General features: G+C 55.0%; 1 protein-coding gene and 2 non-coding genes across 3 annotated transcripts in view; 2 read left to right on the top strand and 1 right to left on the bottom strand.

Annotated features, from left to right (window-relative positions):
* LASP1 (LIM and SH3 protein 1) overlaps positions 1-18,295 on the bottom strand; it is a 34,718-nt gene extending 16,423 nt beyond the window's left edge. Inside the window, exons 1-2 of the mRNA XM_075171548.1 lie at positions 17,957-18,295; positions 12,840-12,934 (exon numbers count right to left, since the gene is read on the bottom strand). Of these exons, the coding sequence (XP_075027649.1) occupies positions 12,840-12,934; positions 17,957-18,025 (164 nt within the window). The 5' untranslated portion in view covers positions 18,026-18,295. The remainder of the gene's footprint in view (positions 1-12,839; positions 12,935-17,956) is intronic.
* A 154-nt stretch (positions 18,296-18,449) lies between these two features.
* TRNAC-GCA (transfer RNA cysteine (anticodon GCA)) lies at positions 18,450-18,521 on the top strand. Its single transcript has one exon. It is a non-coding gene; the product is annotated as a tRNA-Cys (tRNA).
* Positions 18,522-20,281: 1,760 nt separating this feature from the next.
* TRNAC-GCA (transfer RNA cysteine (anticodon GCA)) lies at positions 20,282-20,353 on the top strand. The gene has a single exon. It is a non-coding gene; the product is annotated as a tRNA-Cys (tRNA).
* The last annotated feature ends 222 nt before the right edge of the window (positions 20,354-20,575 follow it).

Below are 20,575 nucleotides of genomic sequence, written 5' to 3'. Positions count from 1 at the left end.
CTGATCCCAGTTTCAAGGCTGTAACTCAGTCTGTGCAGCCTCCAGTTCCCACATCTCCATCCATGTAGCCCAACTGGTGGCTGAGCCAAGCTCCCACCTGAGGGCTACGCAGCGAACTACGGGAGAGCTGCAGCTCCTGTCCCTTCCCAGACCACATGAAATGGGTCTTTGTGGGTCTTAAGAAGCCCCTGGGCTGTGCTTTGGGAGCTTGCTTGCTCCAGCATTAGCAATTATCTATTTACAGAATCAGCATTAGCACCTCTGCCCAAGGCTAATCGAAGCGTGGTCAAATGAGGGTAAACGAGCAGAAAGCCAGCTGCACGTGGAGGAGTCTGGTTGAAAGCCGCTGCCTTAGAGCAGTACTGTTGGAGCAGAACAGCAACAGATAGGCAACCACAGACCTGCAAGAGCAGCACATACCTCCGTAAAGCAGCAATGCAGGAAACTCGAGAATAAAAATAGCTGCCTCAGCCTCACTGAAAAAATAAAGAGAACCCCCCCCTACACACACAGAAACCAAACAATGCAGATGTGGTTTGCAGAAAGGGGAAAAGACAACTCAGCAAGCAGCAGCTCACTGCCTGCTCGCCTCCCCAGCCCTGCGGCGCACAGCATGGCAGGGGAACCCACCCGCCAGCCAGCTTCCCCCCCAAAAATACACCACACCTCCCTGCTCCAGGTCTTGTCCTGCCGGACATCACCTACTGCCGTGGCCCATCACCACCATCCCAGCTGCCTGCTGCTTTAGGGGAGGTGGGAGTCAACATCAGGGCCCCAGAGGGATGGGAAATCCTCCGCCCACCTGAGGACACCCCATGAGCATCAGCCATGAGACCCCAGCCAGCCCTCACCCTTCACCAGCACACGGGGGAGCAGAGAGGACACAGCCGTACCCACACCAAATAAGCCAAAATTAACCCTCCACAGCCCCCCCCCAGCATCCAGCAATAAGATCGAAAAGGACAAGAATCAGTTTTAGACAAACGACAGATCACCAACTGCTTGAAGGATATAGTTTAATCTCTGTTTAGATTAATCTGATTAGAGGGGATATAATACTGTGTGTTCAGGCTCCCTTCCCCACTATCTTCGGGCACTGGTATGTCAAGGTTTCACACTGGGATACGATATCAGGGCAGATATTTCACCAAGCTACTGCCTGCTGCAGAGAAATTCCTGCATTAAGACTCCAATAATGATAAAATCTGGTTCTCCAGGAGGGTCCTGCGCTCACCAGGAGCAGCGGACACCGGGTGGACACCGCACTGCAGAACTGGGCACGGGTTTGCCATTGATTTAAGCGCTCTGGACATTTTGGCCACAGTTCCTGATCTCCTGGCAGCCAGCGCTACTGGAGTGTGGATGTCTGGATGGGCACTATCCTGACCCACCTCTCTGCCGGACACTTCAGCAGTGGCAGCAGCTGAGCCTTTGCCAGGGAGTCACACGGGCAAGTGACACTTTAGAAGCAGCAAACCAGCGTAAGACACCTTGGGACCAAATCCACACCAGCTGCTGTCTGCTGCCAGCAGAGATGAGCAGCCTGGGGGGCTGGGGAGGGGCTCGCTCTAAATTACACTGGCCTGGCTGGGCCTCTGGTTAGCAGAGATTGCTCCTGCAAACGCTGCTGCAATCACACTAGTGGCTGGGTTAACGCCTTCATACCCTGAAGAGACGACATCCAGGGAAGCGGGCCCTTTTGTCATCGCAGAGGTGACAAAAACCCTTCTTGGTAGCCCGTAAGCTTCGGTGGCCGAGGCAGCACACGTCAAAGGGGGCATTTAACAGCCCTTGCTCAGGGGTGCCGCACCTCAGCTGCTCGCGGGGACGACTCCTTCCCCCTCCGGAAGCGGGAGCACGCGTGATGGCTACGGGGAGGCCGGTGTCTGCTGGGCAGAGTCAGGAGCCACGACCATCAGCAGGAGATGGGCATTTTTTGTGCAAACCCAGGGGCCATTAGGCAGCTGCTAGGGGAGTTGGGGCTTAATTAACAGTAGTGCTAATCCAATAAGTGCACTACCTCAGCTTATGGGGGCACAGGAGGACAGTCCTGAGACTTGTCTCTTGTTTTACCCGAGGTACCGCTCGCATCCTGGAGCCCTTTCCTGAGTTTCTTGGAAGTCACCGCCTGACTCGTACCAAGGTCAGAGAAAACAAAGCCACCTTTTAAGTACAAACAGCTCAAAACCCAAACGCCCTCCCAGATCGCTAATTCTCAGACCAGGTCTGGAAGGCAACAGGCTATGCAACCAGCCCCAGACCTACCATGAGGATGGGAACAGAGCTCTGTCCCCGTCCTGCGAGGACAGCCAAGTGCCATCACCACTGCCCAGGGCCTTTGCAAATCCACAAGATCTTTCCTGCTGCCCAGCCACAGCTTTTACAGAGATCCCCAATTTTAACAGCTCCGTCCCCTGAAGGGCACAGGGATAGAGGGCTGCAGGCAGCCCGCAGGCTGGCAGGAGAGCCGCACAGTGCGATGTACGGCTCCCGTGAAGGGCAAATGCAATTTTTAAGTTGTGTGCACCACCAGCCAGAGCTGCATTTACGGCTCAGCCACAGCCCAGGAGCTCCCGTACTATCTGCTGGTGCTGCCAGCTGAAATCATCCCATTGCCATGGCAACCGCATCCCATGCCCTGGGCATGCTAATAACGCTTGGGAGAAGACGAGTCCCCGGCAGCAGCCTCCGGATGCAGGGAGGAGGGAAGCCCCAGTCACTGCGAGGGCTGGAAACAGAGAAATTCATCCCCGTAGAGCTCAGAAACTGAAAAGCCATGGTTGTAGGGGAGGAAAAATAAAAATAATCTGAAAGGCAGCTAACGGCCCTGCTCCTTGCATTTACAGGAACCGTACCCACAGCGGGCTGTGCCCTGCTACAGCCGCACTCTGGCGAGGGAGAGGAAAAGATAGCCACAGACCGCACAGACTAAGCTAGAATTAGGTTTCCGCTTCTGTTAGATTTTGAGGAAACCTCCCAAGGATTTGAGGCAGTTTTTTACTCAGCCTCGAGCCCCTACAGACTGTTGTTAGGAGGCAGGAGCAATCTGTCCATCTGCACTAGATGTAGGAAGAAATGCACAAGTTGAGTGTCTTCCCCTAAGATTAGGCATCGCTTTTCTCCCCAGCGCATGAGATCTGCCTGATAAAGAAAAGGCGTTTCAGTCCCGGGGGAATTTAAGGCCAGGAGTTCCTGATGCAGGGGCGGTGACAGCCCCCCACTGCCGAAGCCAGCGCTTCCCCCTGCCCAGCCAGTACAAACACAGACGCCCGGATCCCTGCCACACACCGGAGAGGGGAAAACCATCTCCTATGCATGAGAATCAGCCACAGTAATAGTCAGCAATAAATTAAACCTTAATGAGAAAGCAGTGAGTGAATTGCCTTGGGTTGGGAGCGCGGGAGGCAGCGTGTGCGTGGGAACAGGGCGTCTGCGGGATTTGCAGCCAAGATGGGCTCGTCCCTCCTCGCGTGGGGTGGTCTCGTGGTGGAGCAGCCCCCGTTCTCCCCCTTCTCACAGTCACAGCCGAGGAAGGAGCGGAGCTGTGGGTCCTCACTGCCCTCCCCCAGCCGTCAACATAAATAGGTCTTGGCTGGAGAAGCAGGGAAGGGGGAGGGTGTTTATTGCTCAACCTGCCTCGCTCTTTCAGAAGCAGCGTGAGCAACACACGCCAAATCCACCCGTGCAACTACCGAACAGCCACCCTCACCAACAGGGACCAGAGCCGAAGGCTTCCAAAACTGGAACCAGCGGGAATTTCGGTGCCCACCACAGCAACCTCCCTGCAGTGCTGAGCCCGAAGTCCGTGGAGAAAGAAGCCTTCTGCCAGCAGCTGCAGGAGGAATCACACTGCAAGAGCTCCTTTGGCTGCTGCCAGCAGGTCCCCTGCCAGCATCACACTTGTGTACGCTCCCGTAACACGTGCACACCAGCCCTGATGCTCTTCACTCTCTTCCTCTAGTGCAGAAACACCCGTTTCCTAAGTTAGTGCAACAGGTAGAGAACCACGCGGGAACAAAAGTCACGTTAAGGGGAGATGGAGCCCTGAAGGGCCATTAGAAAAACCCTCCAGGCTCCCCAGGCTTCAGGCACAAGCGGCTGAGAAGACAAACGGGGGGGAAGCCGCTTCAAACCATCCCTCTTCTGTCAAACGGCAAGGAAATAATTAGTCCCACGCACCCTTAGATGTGACATTTGTGTAAAGTCTGCTGCTAAGTAATAGCTGTTCAGGCAAAACCAGTAACCTTTCAAGAACAAATGGGAGCCAGAGAAAAAATACCCACGCGAGCTACCTGGAGGGAGGTGCCCCTGGCTCCTGCTTCTGGCTGATGCTACAACAGGATCCGAAGGCTTTGCTCCTGTTTTGGTAGGAGCATCACGGTGTTTCCCCTGCCTGAGGGTACAGGGATGCGGGAGGGTGAAGCAGGAAGGGAGCCAAGTTTCGGTGGGTCTCGGGGACCAGCGGTGCTCCGCGGCTTTGGTGACGCTGCGAAGCAGGAGGGGTGCAGAGCCCAGGCAGGATGAGTGCATGTCAAGCCCTCGGCATCCCCGCAGCGGCTCCATCAGCCAGGCAGACACGGATTATTTTAACGACCGATGGTCTTGGGGGCAGAGCCGCCAGACGGCCGATGGATTGGCCTCGCGCTTCGGGGTCTCTCCTCGCAGACACTGCTGGCATCCATCCTCTGCCTGATTAGAGTTTAACGAATGGGACACACGGGATCCCTCCCCCCGCCCGATCCCCCGCCGCAGGGGGCTGCTGTCAGATTAAGGGAAGCGGCACGCGAGTATATGGGGCAGAGGGACACGTGATGGAGCGAAGGCTTGGCACTCGGGGCGGCAGCGGCAGCACCGTATCCTTGCTCGGGGCTGATAGAAGAATACCCCCTTTAATCTGCAGCTCCACAGGACCTCGGGTGATTACACCCATCAGGAGAGATGCTAAGAAAAGCCACCCCAGATTTCACACGCTGCAAAAGTAATTGAACAGCCAGCTCAAGAGAGGAGGAGCACAGCGATGGCAGAGACAGCCCCACTTTCCGGAGGTCGCCCGCCCTGTGCAGGCAGCCAGCCCCCAGCTAGGCACGGGGCATCTGCCCCCCCGAGACACTGTCCCAACCGCTTGCCTTCGGCATCACAGCAACACCTCCAGCTGGGCAGGTGCCATCACAAAAGGGGCGGCTGCTCACCACCCTCGAAAACCCACAAAACCCCAGTGCACACAGTGCCTCCTCCAAAAAGAGGAGCTTTATGGCCCGCAGCAAGACCCCGCGTACGAGCCCTTGGCAAGATACCCCAGGGAGGCTGCACCGGTCCAGCCACAGCCACCAGAGACGAGGCATTTTTTGTTGCATTGCTAAATCAGGTCAATCGAGTCTCCTCTGGCCAGATAGAGCCCGCCTGGCTCCCACACTAGGAGTACAGCAACTCCGAGGCAGATGAAAGTTTACCCCGCTGTTAACAGCGAGTCGCGGGGTTCCCGTGGGATAACGGTCCGTCTGCTCTGGGCATCTCACAGCCTGTGCCCGAGCAGCTCTGCCTTTTCCCCCCAGCATCACTACGGACACCCTCGCACAGCCACAGCAAAAAGAGCTCACCCGGTTCACTTGAGGAGCCACCAGCAATAGCTGCGCGACCAAAGCCAAGGCTAAGGTGGGAAGCTCCTTTGGCAGGGACGTTGGAAAGCAAACACAGACCCCTCCTCCCCACAGACTGACCAGAAACAGCCCCACACCAGCACCTTGGTCCCAGTTTCCTTGTGACCCATAAGTCGATGACACCTGGGCAGTATTTTCACCTTCCTGGACCCAGAGCAGTAGCGTAAAGGGTTTGCCAGTGATCTCGCCTCCAGATCAATGTGCCTCTCCAAGCACTTGCACCCCACGACATCCCAGTCCTGCTCTAAAAGCAGCGTTTGCCCCCGAGAGCTGCCTTCCCAGGAAGCCAAGTTAAGTGGCAGCACTTGAACTTCTGCCTTTGGAGCTTCGCACAAGCTGGAAACAGAGTTAAACTTTTCCAATGAAGAAACTGGTGGGACACATCTGTAAAAACTCATTTAAGTGCATCATGTTCTACAAAGAGCCAACGATGCAGGTCTGTTAGCGGCAGGACCCAGGCTCGGCATCTTCAGCACAACTCAGAAACCCGTACCTGTTATCCAGCAAGGCTAGTTTACACCACAGATCATGTGTGAGATGACTGAGTGTTTAGAAGAGCCTCTCTAGCTCAAAGTGTTGCTTGTATTCAATACAGGCTGCTTTAAGCAAGTGCTTTCGGCAGACTTGTCCAGCAAGCAGCAGCACAGACCTTAGCACTGGATGCAAAGACACCGTCCCTTCCCACCCACAAACCTGCACCCCTGAGAGGTGACAGTCACCTTAGTGCAGCTGTATCAGGGTTTCGGAAAAGACGAGTTAAACAAAGGAAGTAATAGGCTCGGCTCTGCCAGAAGGCTCCCAAGTTCACATCCTGCCTTTCAAAGAGTTGCTGATTCTTGGGGACAAGCTTAACAAAATAAACTGTTCTTTTTTTAATAACAAAAGCAGCACTACGCCGCTTTGCAGAGGGCTTGCGAACATCCTACTATAAAAGAGCAGGCTGCAGAGAAAGACTCCAGTTCCTCCCAGCATTTCTGGGGAGAGGCTGCCAAAATGGCTGGTCCAGCCCTCCACGTGTGCAGCTGCTGCCTTCTCCCAGCATCTGCTCCCAGCCTGCCTCAAAACTGGTTTTGCATAACGTAACTCAGAGCCCAACTCTGTAGGATACTGTCTGTCAAAGACCCTCCCGTTGCCCACCCAGTGTATCGGTGCCAGGCTAGCACAGGGCTGGAGGAGGCAGGAGAAGCAAAGCCCTTCGCCACCAGCTCTAGCATGGCTGTCTCGGCATGGGATAGCAGCGGGGAGCAGGGTTTTGCTCAGCCAGCTCTGCTCTCCGGGAGCGCAGGCAGCATCCACCTCACCCCCGTCCCCAAAGGCTCTGCCAGCACTTCCCGAGGGTGTTGCAGAGCAGCACGCTGCCTAAGTAAAAAACAGCCTGCTTTTCACAAACCTGCTTTAATCCATAATGGAAAGATTTCAAGTGAGTGCAGGAGAACAGGGGTTGCCAAGCTGTGAAGTCAGAAGTCACTTCTGGAAAGGGCTCTGCTCGTCACGCTGCTCCCCCCTCCCACCGCTGAGCCCCCCAAACAGAGCAGTGCCTGTCCTGTCCTCCCCCTGCCGCTGTTTATGGGAACAGAGCAGACATCGCAACAGAGCTGGGTTTTTCCACAAGGTTTTTTGGCCCCAGGCGCGGATAAGCAAGTTTAGGAAAGTCAACATTCATCTGCAGCCTGCCCCCCCCAGCAAGGTCAATGCCGGGCAGCCCTTGCTGCAGACTCAGCCCAAACCCTGCGCTCCTGGCTCCGAGGACGCTGCGTGGCTGCTGCCCCCTCCCCGGGCAGGGCTGCAGGCAGCTGCCGAGCCCTGGAGCTCTGCCTGAACCCACAAACCCACCCGTGCAGGGTGAGCTGCGCTGCTGCCTGCCGGCCCAGGGCAGGAGGAGCGGGGAAGCCGGCTCGGTTTTGCTGCACTCCATGCACAGCAGGACAGCGACAGCGGGAGGACCCTCACCCACCGACACAGCACACCCTGACTACCGGGGATAGTGTTTCTTGGAGAACAAGCTCACTTACCGTCTGCTTTGCTAGGATGAGATGGTTTAGTCTTTAACAATAAGCAGGCACCACACACCTGAAGCAGGAGCACATATCCTCCTTCTCCTAACTCCAGAGCAGTGGGGAAACATCTACCAGGTGGGTGGAGAACACCCGGGGCTATTGGGAAGGAGCAACGTGGCAGTGCAGGGTGAGCCGGGGAGGGAGAGGAGTAACCTGCAGAGAGTCACGATGAGATTTCCCCTTGCCCCCTCTCCCACCTTTGCAGAGGCTTCACCCACAAACGCTTTGGCTTGTGCACACCAGGGCATCACTGGTTTAAACTGATCTCCAGCCATGGAGAGGAGGTAACAGCTGTGGATGGGCTGGGGGGGGGTAGCCGAGCCCTAGAGACGGGTTTTGGATTTCCAGGAGGAATAGTATCAGCTGTGAGAGGTCCGTGGTTCACAGACAGCACTTGGAGTAAGTCATCCCCACACGCTCCAGAAACCAGAGGCTCCACCCCAAAGAGGTTTCACGAACATTTGCAGCCTTCCAACCATTAATCACGGCATTACTCAGGAGAGCTTCCCATATACCATATCCCCTCTCCCCCGCAGAAGAGGCAGCAGTGAGCCCTTCCCCGAACACAGCAGAGGTGAAGCAGAAGTACCCTGTATCCCCCCACTCCTGAAAGCCATGTTGGGGGTCCTCCCCCCCACGGCAGCATATGGGGAGGCCAGCTTTCATTTACACCAAGACAAAAAGCAGACTCCGTTCAGAGCTCCACGGCATGCAAAGTGTGCACACCAAGACAGAACGGCAGTTCTCATCCAGAAACTCGGCACAAATAAAGCATGGGATAAACACCTGGACTCTGTCCCAGCAACACAGTTGTTCCTCTTTCCCTTCCCGCCCCCCCAAACTTGGAAGATCACTTTATTAACGTAGTAGGCTGCTACCAGATGGAGCAGAGAGGAATGCCAAGAACAGATCACTGGCTCCTTGTGAAGCTCAGAGCCGCTCACTAACTTTTTCCAAGCAAGGAGTTAGCCCAGAGGTATCGGACTGCTTGCTCTGCATGGAAAGGCAAGGATCTTAACGGTGAGAAATCTGCCAGGGAGGTTCTTCGGGTCATCGCCAGGAATTAAAGGTTTTACCGCTCCCGTTCAGAGTTGCTGTGCCCCGGTAACACTAGGTGCTAGGTCTAGGTAAGCCGGGCAGGGCAGCTGCCGAGCCGGGAGCCGCTTGTCCTGACTCAGCGAAGAGGAATGTCAGCCCCGAGATCCCGATCCCCCGGGACACATCCGGCACACACGCCACCGCCGCGCCGGGTGTGGCTTCTCTGCAAGGAAAGTCAACTCCTTGAAGGAAAGCTGAAGTCATGCAAGTACGGCAGATGGAGGGAGCGGGGACCCTGCCGACACACCTACATAAGATATTTTTGGCAGTCTCGCTTAGCCTTTAGCCCCTTTTTGAGGAGGAAAAAACGCAGTTTAGCAAGGGGGATGTGGAGACGCAGCAGCACCGCGATTTCCTTCTGCTCCGCACTGTCGGGGCGGCTTGAGCCCGGACTACAGCAAAGGTGAGCAGAGGGGCTCGGCCGGCAGCACCACCTCCCCGTGGGTGTTCAAACAAAGGATGCTGCACGTCAGGCCAGGCTGCCTCTCCTTGGTGGGGGAGGAGGGACTGCTGAGCACGTAGGCCATTAACTTCCTGCCAGCTAGTCTGCAGCAATAAGGAAATAAAAAAAAAATCCAGCACTGTGGGGTGTGCAGGCGGCAGAGACAGCCCCTCTGATCAGCCGTGCTCCGGCAGCAGGATGCCAGCGCAGGGGATGCACATGCAGCCAGCGCAGGGCTTTCCGAGCAGAGGTGCATCCAACAGGGCAATTGCTTGTACATCGGCACAAATTCAGGCAAACCCACAGCTCCGAGGTAAAGTCTAGCCTCGCGTCTCGTCTAGATGTCCTCAAGGGAGACGAGAACAACCTTGTAGCCAAGAACAGAGGCAGAAAAGGAGCCTCTTGCCCAGGATACTGCTCCTTCCCCCACCTCAACACAGCTCCACGCCCAGGCGTACCGAGCTCCTCTCTGCATTTCAAGCAGCAGCACTGCCCAGCGATGTCTCTGAAGATGCCGACTCCCCAGACCGAATATACGGCTTTGAACTCGCAGACAGGATTTTCAAGGCACAGATTTGTGCTGCACGCTGAGCCACCGCCGAGGCAAAGCGGAGCTGCCAGTCACCAGGGCTGTCTGGAAGGAGGGGACCAGAGCCCTGCTGCTGCAGGTACCACCTCCATTTGGGACTCACAGCCAAGGGACACAGCCCCGATCCCCCCCCTGCAGCTGCAGCACAGAGCTTTGTTATCCCTTCAGCTCAACAAGAAATTAAAGCCTATATATAATGCATATCTGGGAGCAGCCAGTCCCCTTGAACTCACACGCAGTCTTGCCTGTCCTTTGCAGCCCAGCTCTCCCCCACCCTTCATTTGCAGAAGCCTCAAACTTCACCTGGATATTGCCCTTCCTCCACTTCTACCTCTTTTAGTTTAAAGTGCTCATGTAAAGAGATGAGCCCAGCCTTGAACGCTGCTTCCAGTGAACAGCCAGTCACCCCAGTACCCAGCTGAAGTCTCAAGAGGGTACGTGAGGAGGGTGGACACGGCCACATCTGCCACCAAGCCAGTTCCCGACACTGATGGGCATGGGAGGGTAGAGGGCAGAGTTAACCAGCCACCTTCTTGAAAGGCTTCACACAGATTTATTGCTGGGGTAATGTCAGATAGGGAGGAAGCCCAGCCCTCTTCCTCCTGCTCTCTTGAAGAAAGAAACTCAGGAATTTGGCAGAAAGCCACGGCTCAAACAGAGGAGACCCTGTGCTAAGGCATGTTCAGAAAAGCAGCCTCTTCCCTGCCAGGATAAACGTTGCTTTTCCACCCCCTTCTCGGGGGATAGAAGATGTTGCCCCTCAACTCCAACATCAGCAAAAGCTGTTTGGAAAGGGTGGGCTCCTTCTGGGCTGTCCTTGCGCCAGACACTCTCACCTTGCCTGGACGTTTCTTCCTCCCCAGAATACTCCGGGGACGACAGCTGAGAAGGATCCAGACCCGCGTCCTCTGGCTGGAGCTTCCCTTCACCCCACGTCTGGGCATTGCAAGCGCACAGCCTCCAGCCCAGCAAACCAGGGCTGGCAGCTGCCGGAGGCGAAGCCTCTGTGCCAGCAGTTTTCAGCTGCTCTCACTTCCCTTCGCTTTAAGGCATGGCCAGGCAAGGTAGGAAGAACAAAGCATTTAATGCGGGTTTCTGTGCACAACTTTGAACATCCAGGGCTGCCCTGGGGTAGAGGCAAGACAGAGAGCTGCCTCTTCTTCAGGGAGGCTGTGAAAGGGTTAAGACAGCAAGCCAGCATCAAAGGGAGCTCTCAGCAGAGGGGGTTGAGAAACTGAGATGGGTCGAGGTTGCGCAGACTCCTTGGAATCTCAGGAATTTCCCATTATTATCCCACTTCCCTTCCAGCAGCCTGGAGGGAGAGCTGAAGAACAGGACCCCAGGCCCATCCCTGCGGCCAGAGGCAGAAGCACCAGGGGTGGGCATGCCCCAGCTCTGTGTGCCAGGCAAGGCTCTCTGCCAGAGCTGGTATCAGGGTGCCCACGATCCAGAAAAGAAAGCTTTGGTTCAGGACACTAAGAAGAGCTCAGGGGTCTTATCTCCTGCAGCTCTCTGCCAATCAAGGTCTCAAGCTCACAGATCCCAAGATGGTTGGACCACCACCACAGTAGGTTGAGACACCTGCACAGTCCAAGGGTCCCTCTAATCACCAGTTCTCCCTGCCTCAGATCACAGGTTTCCCCTCACACTACTCCAGTACTCCAGGAAGTTCCCAATTTCACCTCAGAAGCTGGAGGTCTAATAGTGCTGGTGGCCCCCATACAACTAGATAACCAAGAGTTATTTGCTACTGTTCACACGATTGCCACCCTGCAATTCAGGTGAGATCCCAAGACACATCATCCACATCTACAAGCCTCATCCCAGTTCAACAGAAGTTTTGATTGTGACTTGTCCAAGGTCATCATCAACACCTGATATCAGCTATAACCAACCTACAACAGAGCTACAGAAGTGGGAAGTTTTTGCTAAGGCACCGCATGGCCGATGGTCTTACCACTTCTCCTTTCTACTTGTCTTAGACGTTAATAGGGTAATATCCATCTTACAAGGATGTTGTCAGGATTAAAGTTTTTAAAGTACTCTGTGAATGGACCATGTTATACCAGTGCTAAGTAGTATTATCTAATTTTCTTTCTAAGAACTGTTAATATATAAGAAGCAGCTACAAAAATCTTATTGCAAAGCTGCTTTATAGACATTAAGAAACATGTCAGGTACGTAGAGCTCAGTGCTTCCCTATGGGCTGAGCAGGGACTAGAGTTCATCATGCAACAGCAGAGCCCAGAAAGCTGTACACAATTAAGGGTCCTTTTTGCTAAGAAGGAAAAAAAATGGGGGCCAGTGAACATCCACCACTCAGAAGCAGCTTGAAAGATCCAGGAAAGCAAACTGAGGTGTGGTACAGGCAGCTGCTCCCACCGTACCCTGCTCTGCCTCCATCTCCCCCGTGCTGCTCAGGAGAAGGATCTTGCATTCAAGCTGTATTTACCTTCAGATGCATTTACCTTCATAACATCCAGGGCAAGTGACAGTAGATTTGGGTGAATGCCCGTGGCCATGAGCCCAGCAGAGCACACCCACGTCCCTGGCTGTTTCACACACCCCATTCCCCCTGCACAAAAGGGCATTTCTCCTCTCCCCAAATACCTGAATTCAGCTGGGGTGTATAAACACCTTTTTATTTCCCCTTCTTTAACGGGATACAGATTAAGATAAACTCCATGTAAATACCTGCCTGTATTTGAATTTTATTCACCTTTTGTCTGCCTAAGCTGGAACTGGGGCTGTGGCCATCAGCTGGCATTTAAGTCTGGAAAACACTGTTTTAATACTGGCATTAATTGCCATGTATGGCCCCTTCAGCCAGGGCTTCACATGCACTCCCAGAAAATGCTGCAGAGCTGCAGGGAAAGACAGTTTCTGCAGAGGCAGAGGACCAGTGCTTAAGAGGGAGGAGGGTCCAGCAAATCCTACAGCATCTCCCAGGCCCAATGCTTTCTCAGTGGCAACAAGAGCAGGTAGCAGAGACTTACGCATTGCAATACGGCTTCTTCTCGTAGCCCTTGTAGTTTTTCATGTTTAGGGTCATCTTGCAGGTCTCGCAGTGGAAACATGCTTTATGCCAGAACTGGAAACAGAGACAAGAGAATCATTAACACGAGTGACTTGCAAAACAGGGCCACGTCCCACTAGAATCGCGCAACTCAAACTCAGCAGCTCCTCCAGCCTAGAGATGTCAGTGATGGCATCCATGACCCCTGCAAAACCTAGGGGACAGACAATATTCTTGCCAGTTTAGGACACAAGTAAATCCCCCCCAACCCTCCCAATGCATCTTATCTCAACAGGGCAGCCACACTTGTGCGTTATAGCAGCATCTTGCTTCCTTATCTCCAGGCCAGGAATTCATTTGGCTCAACCAAACACAGGATAGGAGAAGCCTCTTACTATGAAGGAGGCACAACACAAACCCCTGTGAGCAGGGAGACTGTCAGCAGAGTTAACAGCTGTGGTTTACAGGCTTCAAAGTTGCTGCTCTAGGTTTTTTGCTGATGTTAGCCAAGAGATAGCCAGAAGAGCAGGTCAGGTGAGGCTGCACACAGACACCGAGCCAAGGAAACGAAGACAGAGAAGAAAAGGTTCTCATGAGAAGCAGACAGTCCAACACAGACGGCTCAAAGGTCCTCACCACAGGTACCACCCTTCTGCCTGCGACTTAGGTGGCTAATCCCCAACCTCACAAACCCCACAGCCCCAGAAGACGCAGGATCACCCCAAGCACCCCTCAGCCCCCCCACGGTGGGGCTGTCAAGAGCTATGACTGCTCTTGCCCGTGCTGCATCCTAACACGGGGCAGGGCTGGGGAGACAGCAGCAAGGAAGAGGAGCTGCCAGCCTGACATTTTGGTGAAGGTAGTTTTTGCATCCTCTCCCCAACAGCTCTTGCACCAGCAGCCTCAAGGTGACCCCACACCCCACCTGAGGTCTGTCACCTGAACACACTTTTAACCAGTGAGGCACACTCAGGAGGCTAAAGACCTACCCCCCGAAATTCAGATCATGACCCTACATTGTGGGTTGCAACACCTAACGAACTCTAAAGAAGCGTTTTAATTTCTTTAAGAGTAGCCCTAAAAACTTATTTCCACTTGGCATTTAACTGGCCTGAGTGGCCTTCTAGGCTGAAGGAGCCCGATGAGAACAGCTCAGAGGTGCTACCAAGCAATTCTACCCCAGGCAGACCAAGGCTGATGCCCTGCGAGTCACCAAGTGACCAGACCTTGTGGTTCCTCTGACAGCCGCAGCCACCGGGACTTGAGGGGTCTGGTGTGGCTTCCCAGGGACCAGACCAGGCACCGCAGAAAGGCAGGCGCGCAGGCAGGAGCAGTGCAACAGGGAAAGCACAGCCCGAAGCAACGTCCTTACTCACTCAAAGCAACGTCTTTACTCACTGGAGGTAAGGCAGTCCTGCCCTAGGGTTGCCCTCCCTCCTTCAGCAAGCCCCCCTGCACAGCACACAAACCGCCCAGCATCACCCTGCAAAATCAGGGAAAGAACAAGCCGAAAGCCACATTAGCAGCTCATAATACCAAGTAGATTACAGTCAACAGGCCTGCAGTGTGACACCCAGGACTTGGAGCCAGGCACACATTTACTATGCAGTGAGCAAACCCAGGGAGAACAGCTGGCGGTTGTTGCTGTGATTTCCACCCTTAAGCTTTTAAAAAGTCATTTCCACCACTGCAACCACTGGCTCGGTCTGCAAGGAGACAGCAAGAGCCAAGCCTAAGCCCTTGTGCCACCTACCCGCAGGTACCACACCCCGGTGCACAAACACCTCCGTGGCTCTACAAGACTATGACTCAGCCCAGAAGGACAATTTGCCTCGTTTCAGTTGCTCAGAGCAACGTATTTGTTCTTTTCCTCTAGTTATAAAAGTTCCTCCAGAGCTTGCTGCTAATCGCGAAAGGGGGCTTCTTACTGCACCACGCGCTGCTCTGTACCAACGCCCTTCTTCACATCCAGCCTGCACAGGATTATTTTCCCCCCCTCCCAGCTTTCAGACTCTTTAAGGACAGACAGACAGATCAACAGCCGAGTCCTGAGTTCTTCAGGCATCTTGAAAGTTACAGCCTTTCGGTTGAGCTACCGCCACATTAGAGGTAATTAACAGACCTCTCCAAGCTTGTCAGCCATTCACAGCGCTGTAATAGCTGTGCATAAATACCAGAGATGCCACTATAAATATGTAGAGATGAACTGACAGCCAACATGACTTCAGAGCCTCTTCCTCCAAGGAATACCCAGGCTCCCAAGAGCCAAGGAGTATCTGGCAAGGCCAGCTGTCCCCCCGCCCGCGGCAGCCTCCACAATAAGCACAGCAGAAGCGATGCACTCAGGCAGCCTCTACCCCCAGCCAGAGAGCAATTAATGCGTGTTCTTGCCTCAGTTTGCATTAGGCATTGTTCAGCAGAGGTGTTTCTGTCCTGCGGCTCTTACAAAGGACTCTCTGCAGCCTGAGCAGGCAGCCGAGCTATCCAGAGAGCACTACCCCTCTCTCCAAGTCTTGCTGCCCCTAAACTTTATCTTACCACTGACAGTATTAATGCCGGATCCACGAATCTAAACCAGCACTAAAAGGAGGGCTGCCACACAGAACTGACACAGGGGAACAGCAATTATGTAGGCTTCCAGTAATGCTACCGCTCACTCTCCAGCACGGCTGCAGAGAAAGAGGACAAGTTTCAAATAGGGTTTTAGAGAAGCATTAATGCCTGTGCTTTCCAATTCCAAGTTTGAAGTGCTCCGAACATCTGGAGGCGATCCCAGGTACAACTGCGTGGCGCAGCTCGCCCCACGTCCCGGCAGGCCGTGCTCGACGAGAAGCACGCTGGCTGCAGTCCAGGCAGGCTGCTCTCGGAGAGATGGAGCCCTTTCAGCAACTTTACCGCTCACAGCAGACCAGATCTGGGCACAGAGCTCACAGCCACAGTACACGTTGGTGGATCCATTTACAGCTCATGCTACAGCTGCACAACATCCCTCCACCGAGCAAAGCCATTGCTCCACATCTGGGAGCGAGCATCACCTGAGACTCAAGGGGTAGAGGACAACATAAGGAGAGACTCCTCGGGCTGAAGGCAAATCCTTGATCGGGTTTAATGCACTGTAACAGCTAATTCTGACTTCTACTTATTTTAGAAAAAGTCATCTGACATCAGCTTTACGTGGGTTCAGCAGTTGCAGCTGCAACCACCAAACCCTGCGACACCCGCTCCAGCGACAGGCAGCACAGGAGATGTCACTTCCACAGCGGAAGCCGGCCACATCACCCAGCACCTTATCTGGAGCGCTGGCGGGGAGGCATGGGGGAAGGGAACACCACCCATTTCCCCAAACCGGAGCAGGGCATTTGCCTTTCGCAAGGTGACGATGTGAAAAGTCAAGAGGCAGAACTCGCAGGCGGAGTTTCACCCAAGTCGGAGCTGTCAGCAGGCAGTCTCACTTCTCTAGCTGCTGCGCTGCATTTGTAAAGCCTGATGAAGCAGCAAGTTTTCCTCATTTGCTGTAAATCTCAGAAGGGAAACGGACTTTCCTGATTTCACTACCAGGAGAAAACCAAGCATATCTGCTTGTCAACACACCAGCACAGGCACTGAAACCTTAAAGGCAGCGAGGTGCACGCTTCTCCTCCCAGAAGCCCTTCGTTATTGCTGCCTGTGGTTCAACTTCAGCGCTAGCAGCGCTTATGTAAACAACGCCAGAACTGCCCTTTCGACTTTGCTCGGGGTAGAGCAAAAACAGGGGGACAGCCACTCTAATAACACCGTGCTTATCCCGTGCTTTTATGAGAAGTGGGTCGGCTCCTCCAGTCAGAAACCCCAGGAAAAATTAACACAGGGGGAGTTAGCGAGGGGAAGCCATTTGGTTAGGGGTGTGCTGTATGCAAGGCCGACCACGCAATGATTTGTAGCAAGAGAAAGCTAATAAGACCCCTAGAAATACAAGGTGATGACTGCAGCCTCCTGCCTGCTCCCAAACAGCTAGAATACGCCGTCTCTGGATGCACATCAGCCATGCCCTCACGGCAACACACAATTGCCAGCTCAGAAGTAGCACAAACCCCAGACACCGGCTGCGCAGGAGGAAGCAACGGGTCGCCCCCCGCTTCCCTTCCAATTATCCACAATTTGGATACCCCGCAGCTACTGGAGGCCAGCACAGTGGCTCAGAAAACAGAGCCACTTCACTGCTCCGAACAACCAGGACGGTCCCTGGGACACAGGGCTGATAGTTCAGCTTCAAGCCATTCCCAGCTTAAGGAAGAAACATCATCTGTTAAAAATGCGAGCAACAGGGTCTGCTGAAGCTCAGGAATGCCGCTGTCGAGATCCACGCATTCTTTGAGTTACTTTTTTTAGTCCCTAAACTGGTCGTCCCAGAAGCCTGGAAGAGGAGGGGGAGGAGAGCGGCTCAGCTCTCCAGGAGGGGTTAGTTCAGAGGCAAATCCCACGGGAGCCGTGCAGCGCAGGGGATGGAGACACCACCATCGCCGCCTTCACCAGACCTCACCTCCAGCACCGGCAGAGACAGGTTTCATCAGAGCTTTATTTTTGATGGGAAAACACTCAAAAAGAAACACTGAAAGCACTTGCGCACCACGTTAAAGCAGGCAGCACAAACTGTAAAGACTGAATTCTGGAACAGAGAAGTATCAATTGGGATGGAAGATAAAAAAAAAAAGCTCGGCTAATGCAAACCAGATGAGGCTCCCGGCTTCAGGGGAAGCGTTAACTGTTGCTTTCCATCGGCCTCCGCAGGCGCCCGGCTGCAGCTTCCCGCGACGCTGGGGCTGCTGCTGCCTTTTAATTATATGTAAGGAAAAGGCCCAGACGCTGCCGGCAACTGCGCGGGCAAAGAGCTCCCGTCCACGTCCCCCGGGGGTGGAAGGAGCGTGGATCCCGACCCTCGCAGAACAGCCGGATCCCACAGCCGGACGATCCCCCCAGGGCGCTGAGATAGGGGCGGGCAGGGTGGAGATACCCCCACGGGGAAAAGAACCATCCCACCCAGGGGCAGCCCCACGGGAGACCTCCGAGACACCCTCCCCTCCACGGGGGACCCCCAACTCCCACGCGCGTGGCGCTCACCTTATCCAAGCAGTTCACCTTCTCGGTGGGGTAGACGATCTTACCGCAGCGGGCGCAATTGGGGTTCATGGCGGAGACTCGGGGGTTCGCTCCCACCCGCCCGCTGCTGCTGCCGCCGCCGCCGCTGCTGCTTCTGGGCCTCCGCCCGCGCCGCCGCGACCCTAAATAAGATGGGGCGGGGGGGGGTGGGGGGGAGGGAAGGGGGAAGGGGAGGGGCGGCGGGGGCACGCGCGCGGGGGCGTGGCGCCCACCCACGCGCGCGTGCACGCACACGTACACCCTCCCGCTAAACCGCGGCGTGGGCGGACGCGCTCGCCTTCCCCCCCGCTCCGCCGTGTCGTGTCCCCCCCCCCCCCGCCTCCGTTCACTTTGCACGCGCGCGCAGCCCCCCGTTCCACGCGCGGACGCCGCGCACGCGGCGTCCGCGCGTGGAACGGGGGGCTGCGCGCGCGTGGGGTAGTAAGCGAGCGCCCGGCGGGCAGCGGCGGTATCCGGGGGTATAGCTCAGTGGTAGAGCATTTGACTGCAGATCAAGAGGTCCCTGGTTCAAATCCGGGTGCCCCCTAGAAGTTGAGTTTTGGGTTCTATTTATTTTTGTGTTGTGTTTTTTTTTTTTTTTTTCCACGCCCCCTCCTCCCCCCCCCGCGTGATTCATACCTTATAAGTGACCTTCCACCGTGACGCGCAGCGAGTCAGGTGGGCGGCATCGAGTCCGGGTTATTATATTACAAAAGCTTCAGTAAGGACGTGAATTTCTTTCAGGAGATAACGACACCTTAATTCCCCTTCCCAGCAATCCCTAATTGCAGGCAGGCTTTAATGAAGCACTCCCACACCAAACGAGGCTGCGCTCGGCTCTCTTCCCCCTTATTCATTTCAGGATGCGGCTTAAAATTGGCTTCCTTCGTTTTTTAAAAGCAGCTTATCTGATCCTCTCACAAAGGCGCCCACTCCTTCCCTTTCTGATCACCTCGCCCAACACTTCCCAGCCCCCCCACCAGCCTCCCACCCTTTCCTGGCCCATCGCAGCTTAAAATAAGACGCGTTTTTCTGCTTATCCAGCTCTTTGGGATGGTTCGTGGGTGGTTTTTCCTCTCTTGGCTCAGGAGACGCTGCTGGGCGAGGGAGGCTCTTCATCGCCCAGACGTTTTGGGTGCACATCAGCCTCACTCCCCACACAGTGAAGCTGCCGCCGCTTCCCGGGGGCGGCCGAGGCCATCGCTCCGCCGAGGCCCGGCTCCAGCTGCAGTTTTTCTTTCTCTTTTTTCTTTTCACGAGCTGCATCGTGTCTGGTGTCTGAAGCATCCGGCCCCTCGATTGGGCTGATGCTGCAGCGTGGCCTGCGCTTTCCTCCTGGTGAGTTTGCAGGGTGACGGGTGCGAGCCGACGTCCTGGGACCCCGCTCAAAGACAGTACATTTACAACACAGTACATTTACGTCGTTATGCCAGACAATGCTTCAGCACTCGTCTCTCGTTAGCTACAAACCACACGTTTACTGTTAGCGGTTGATTTTATAGCCGTGAAATGACAGCATACTTCTTTGCTTTCTGAAGTTATTATCTTAAATATGTATTTCTCATTATTTGCTTTCAAGCTGTCAGGATGCTTTCTTAGTTCTATGCAGAGTACTCAGAGGACGAGGTAGATGAAATATTACAAGCAGCATCGCTTGTGCTTTCCTCCTGAAATTAGATTTAGGCAATCCCCGAGTAAATAAAAAATCATTTATTGCCACTAGGCAAAAATCTCTTTCACTTTGTGGTTAAATTACACTGGAATTTGCAGAATCACTAGGGCTGAAAAATTCATGTGGAGGCAAAACCCAGACAAGGGCAACTCCTTCTGATAATGCAGAAAAATTAATTTCTTGTCTTGCTGTCAAGAGCACGGCGAGAGACACAGCGCGCCGCGGCCGCTCTCCTGCTAAAGCTGCTCCCAGCAGGAGCCGTGAATCGTGGGCATAAATTGGCTGCCTGCAAATGTTTTTCACCAGCTTGGAAAATAACTAATTACTGCTCTTGCTCCTGCTTTTCCGCCAACGCTCTTGGTCCCCAAACCTCTGCGTGTGGCTCCTCGCCAGCCTGGGCTTTGCTGGACCCCAAAGCGGGTGGGGGGCAGCCGGCCCACCGAACCCTCCTGCTCCGGGCGAATGTCCCCGCAGCCCCCGTGGTACGAGCCGTACTGGGGGGGGGGCGGGGGGGGGGGGGGTCGTGCCCGCTGGTCCCTCCCCGAGCGGCCTCAGCCGGACCGGGCCGGGGGTCCCGCTGCCGCGGCGGCCCGGCGGGGCGGGGAAGGCGGCGCGGAGCGCAGCAGCGGGCGGGCGGGGGTATAGCTCAGTGGCAGAGCATTTGACTGCAGATCAAGAGGTCCCCGGTTCAAATCCGGGTGCCCCCTTCTTTTTAACTTTTTTCCCCCTTTTTTCCTTTCCCTTCATTCTCTCCCCTTCCCCGAAACCAAAAATCTAAAAAGAAGGATTTTCACCCCAAATTATTTCCGGCGGGGACCGGTCCGAAAGCCTACCCCGTTGCCCGTGACCGCGGCGCACCCCAGGGTCCGGTCCGAGCCAGCCCGTGGTGCACGTGGGGCGCGGGAGCGCAGCCCTGCGGGGGCCGCCGG

The sequence above is a fragment of the Calonectris borealis genome, chromosome 22, assembly GCF_964195595.1.
Source record: "Calonectris borealis chromosome 22, bCalBor7.hap1.2, whole genome shotgun sequence".
NCBI lineage: Eukaryota > Metazoa > Chordata > Aves > Procellariiformes > Procellariidae > Calonectris > Calonectris borealis.
Note: the sequence above shows the minus strand (reverse complement) of the source record. Positions and strands in the feature narration are given on the sequence as shown.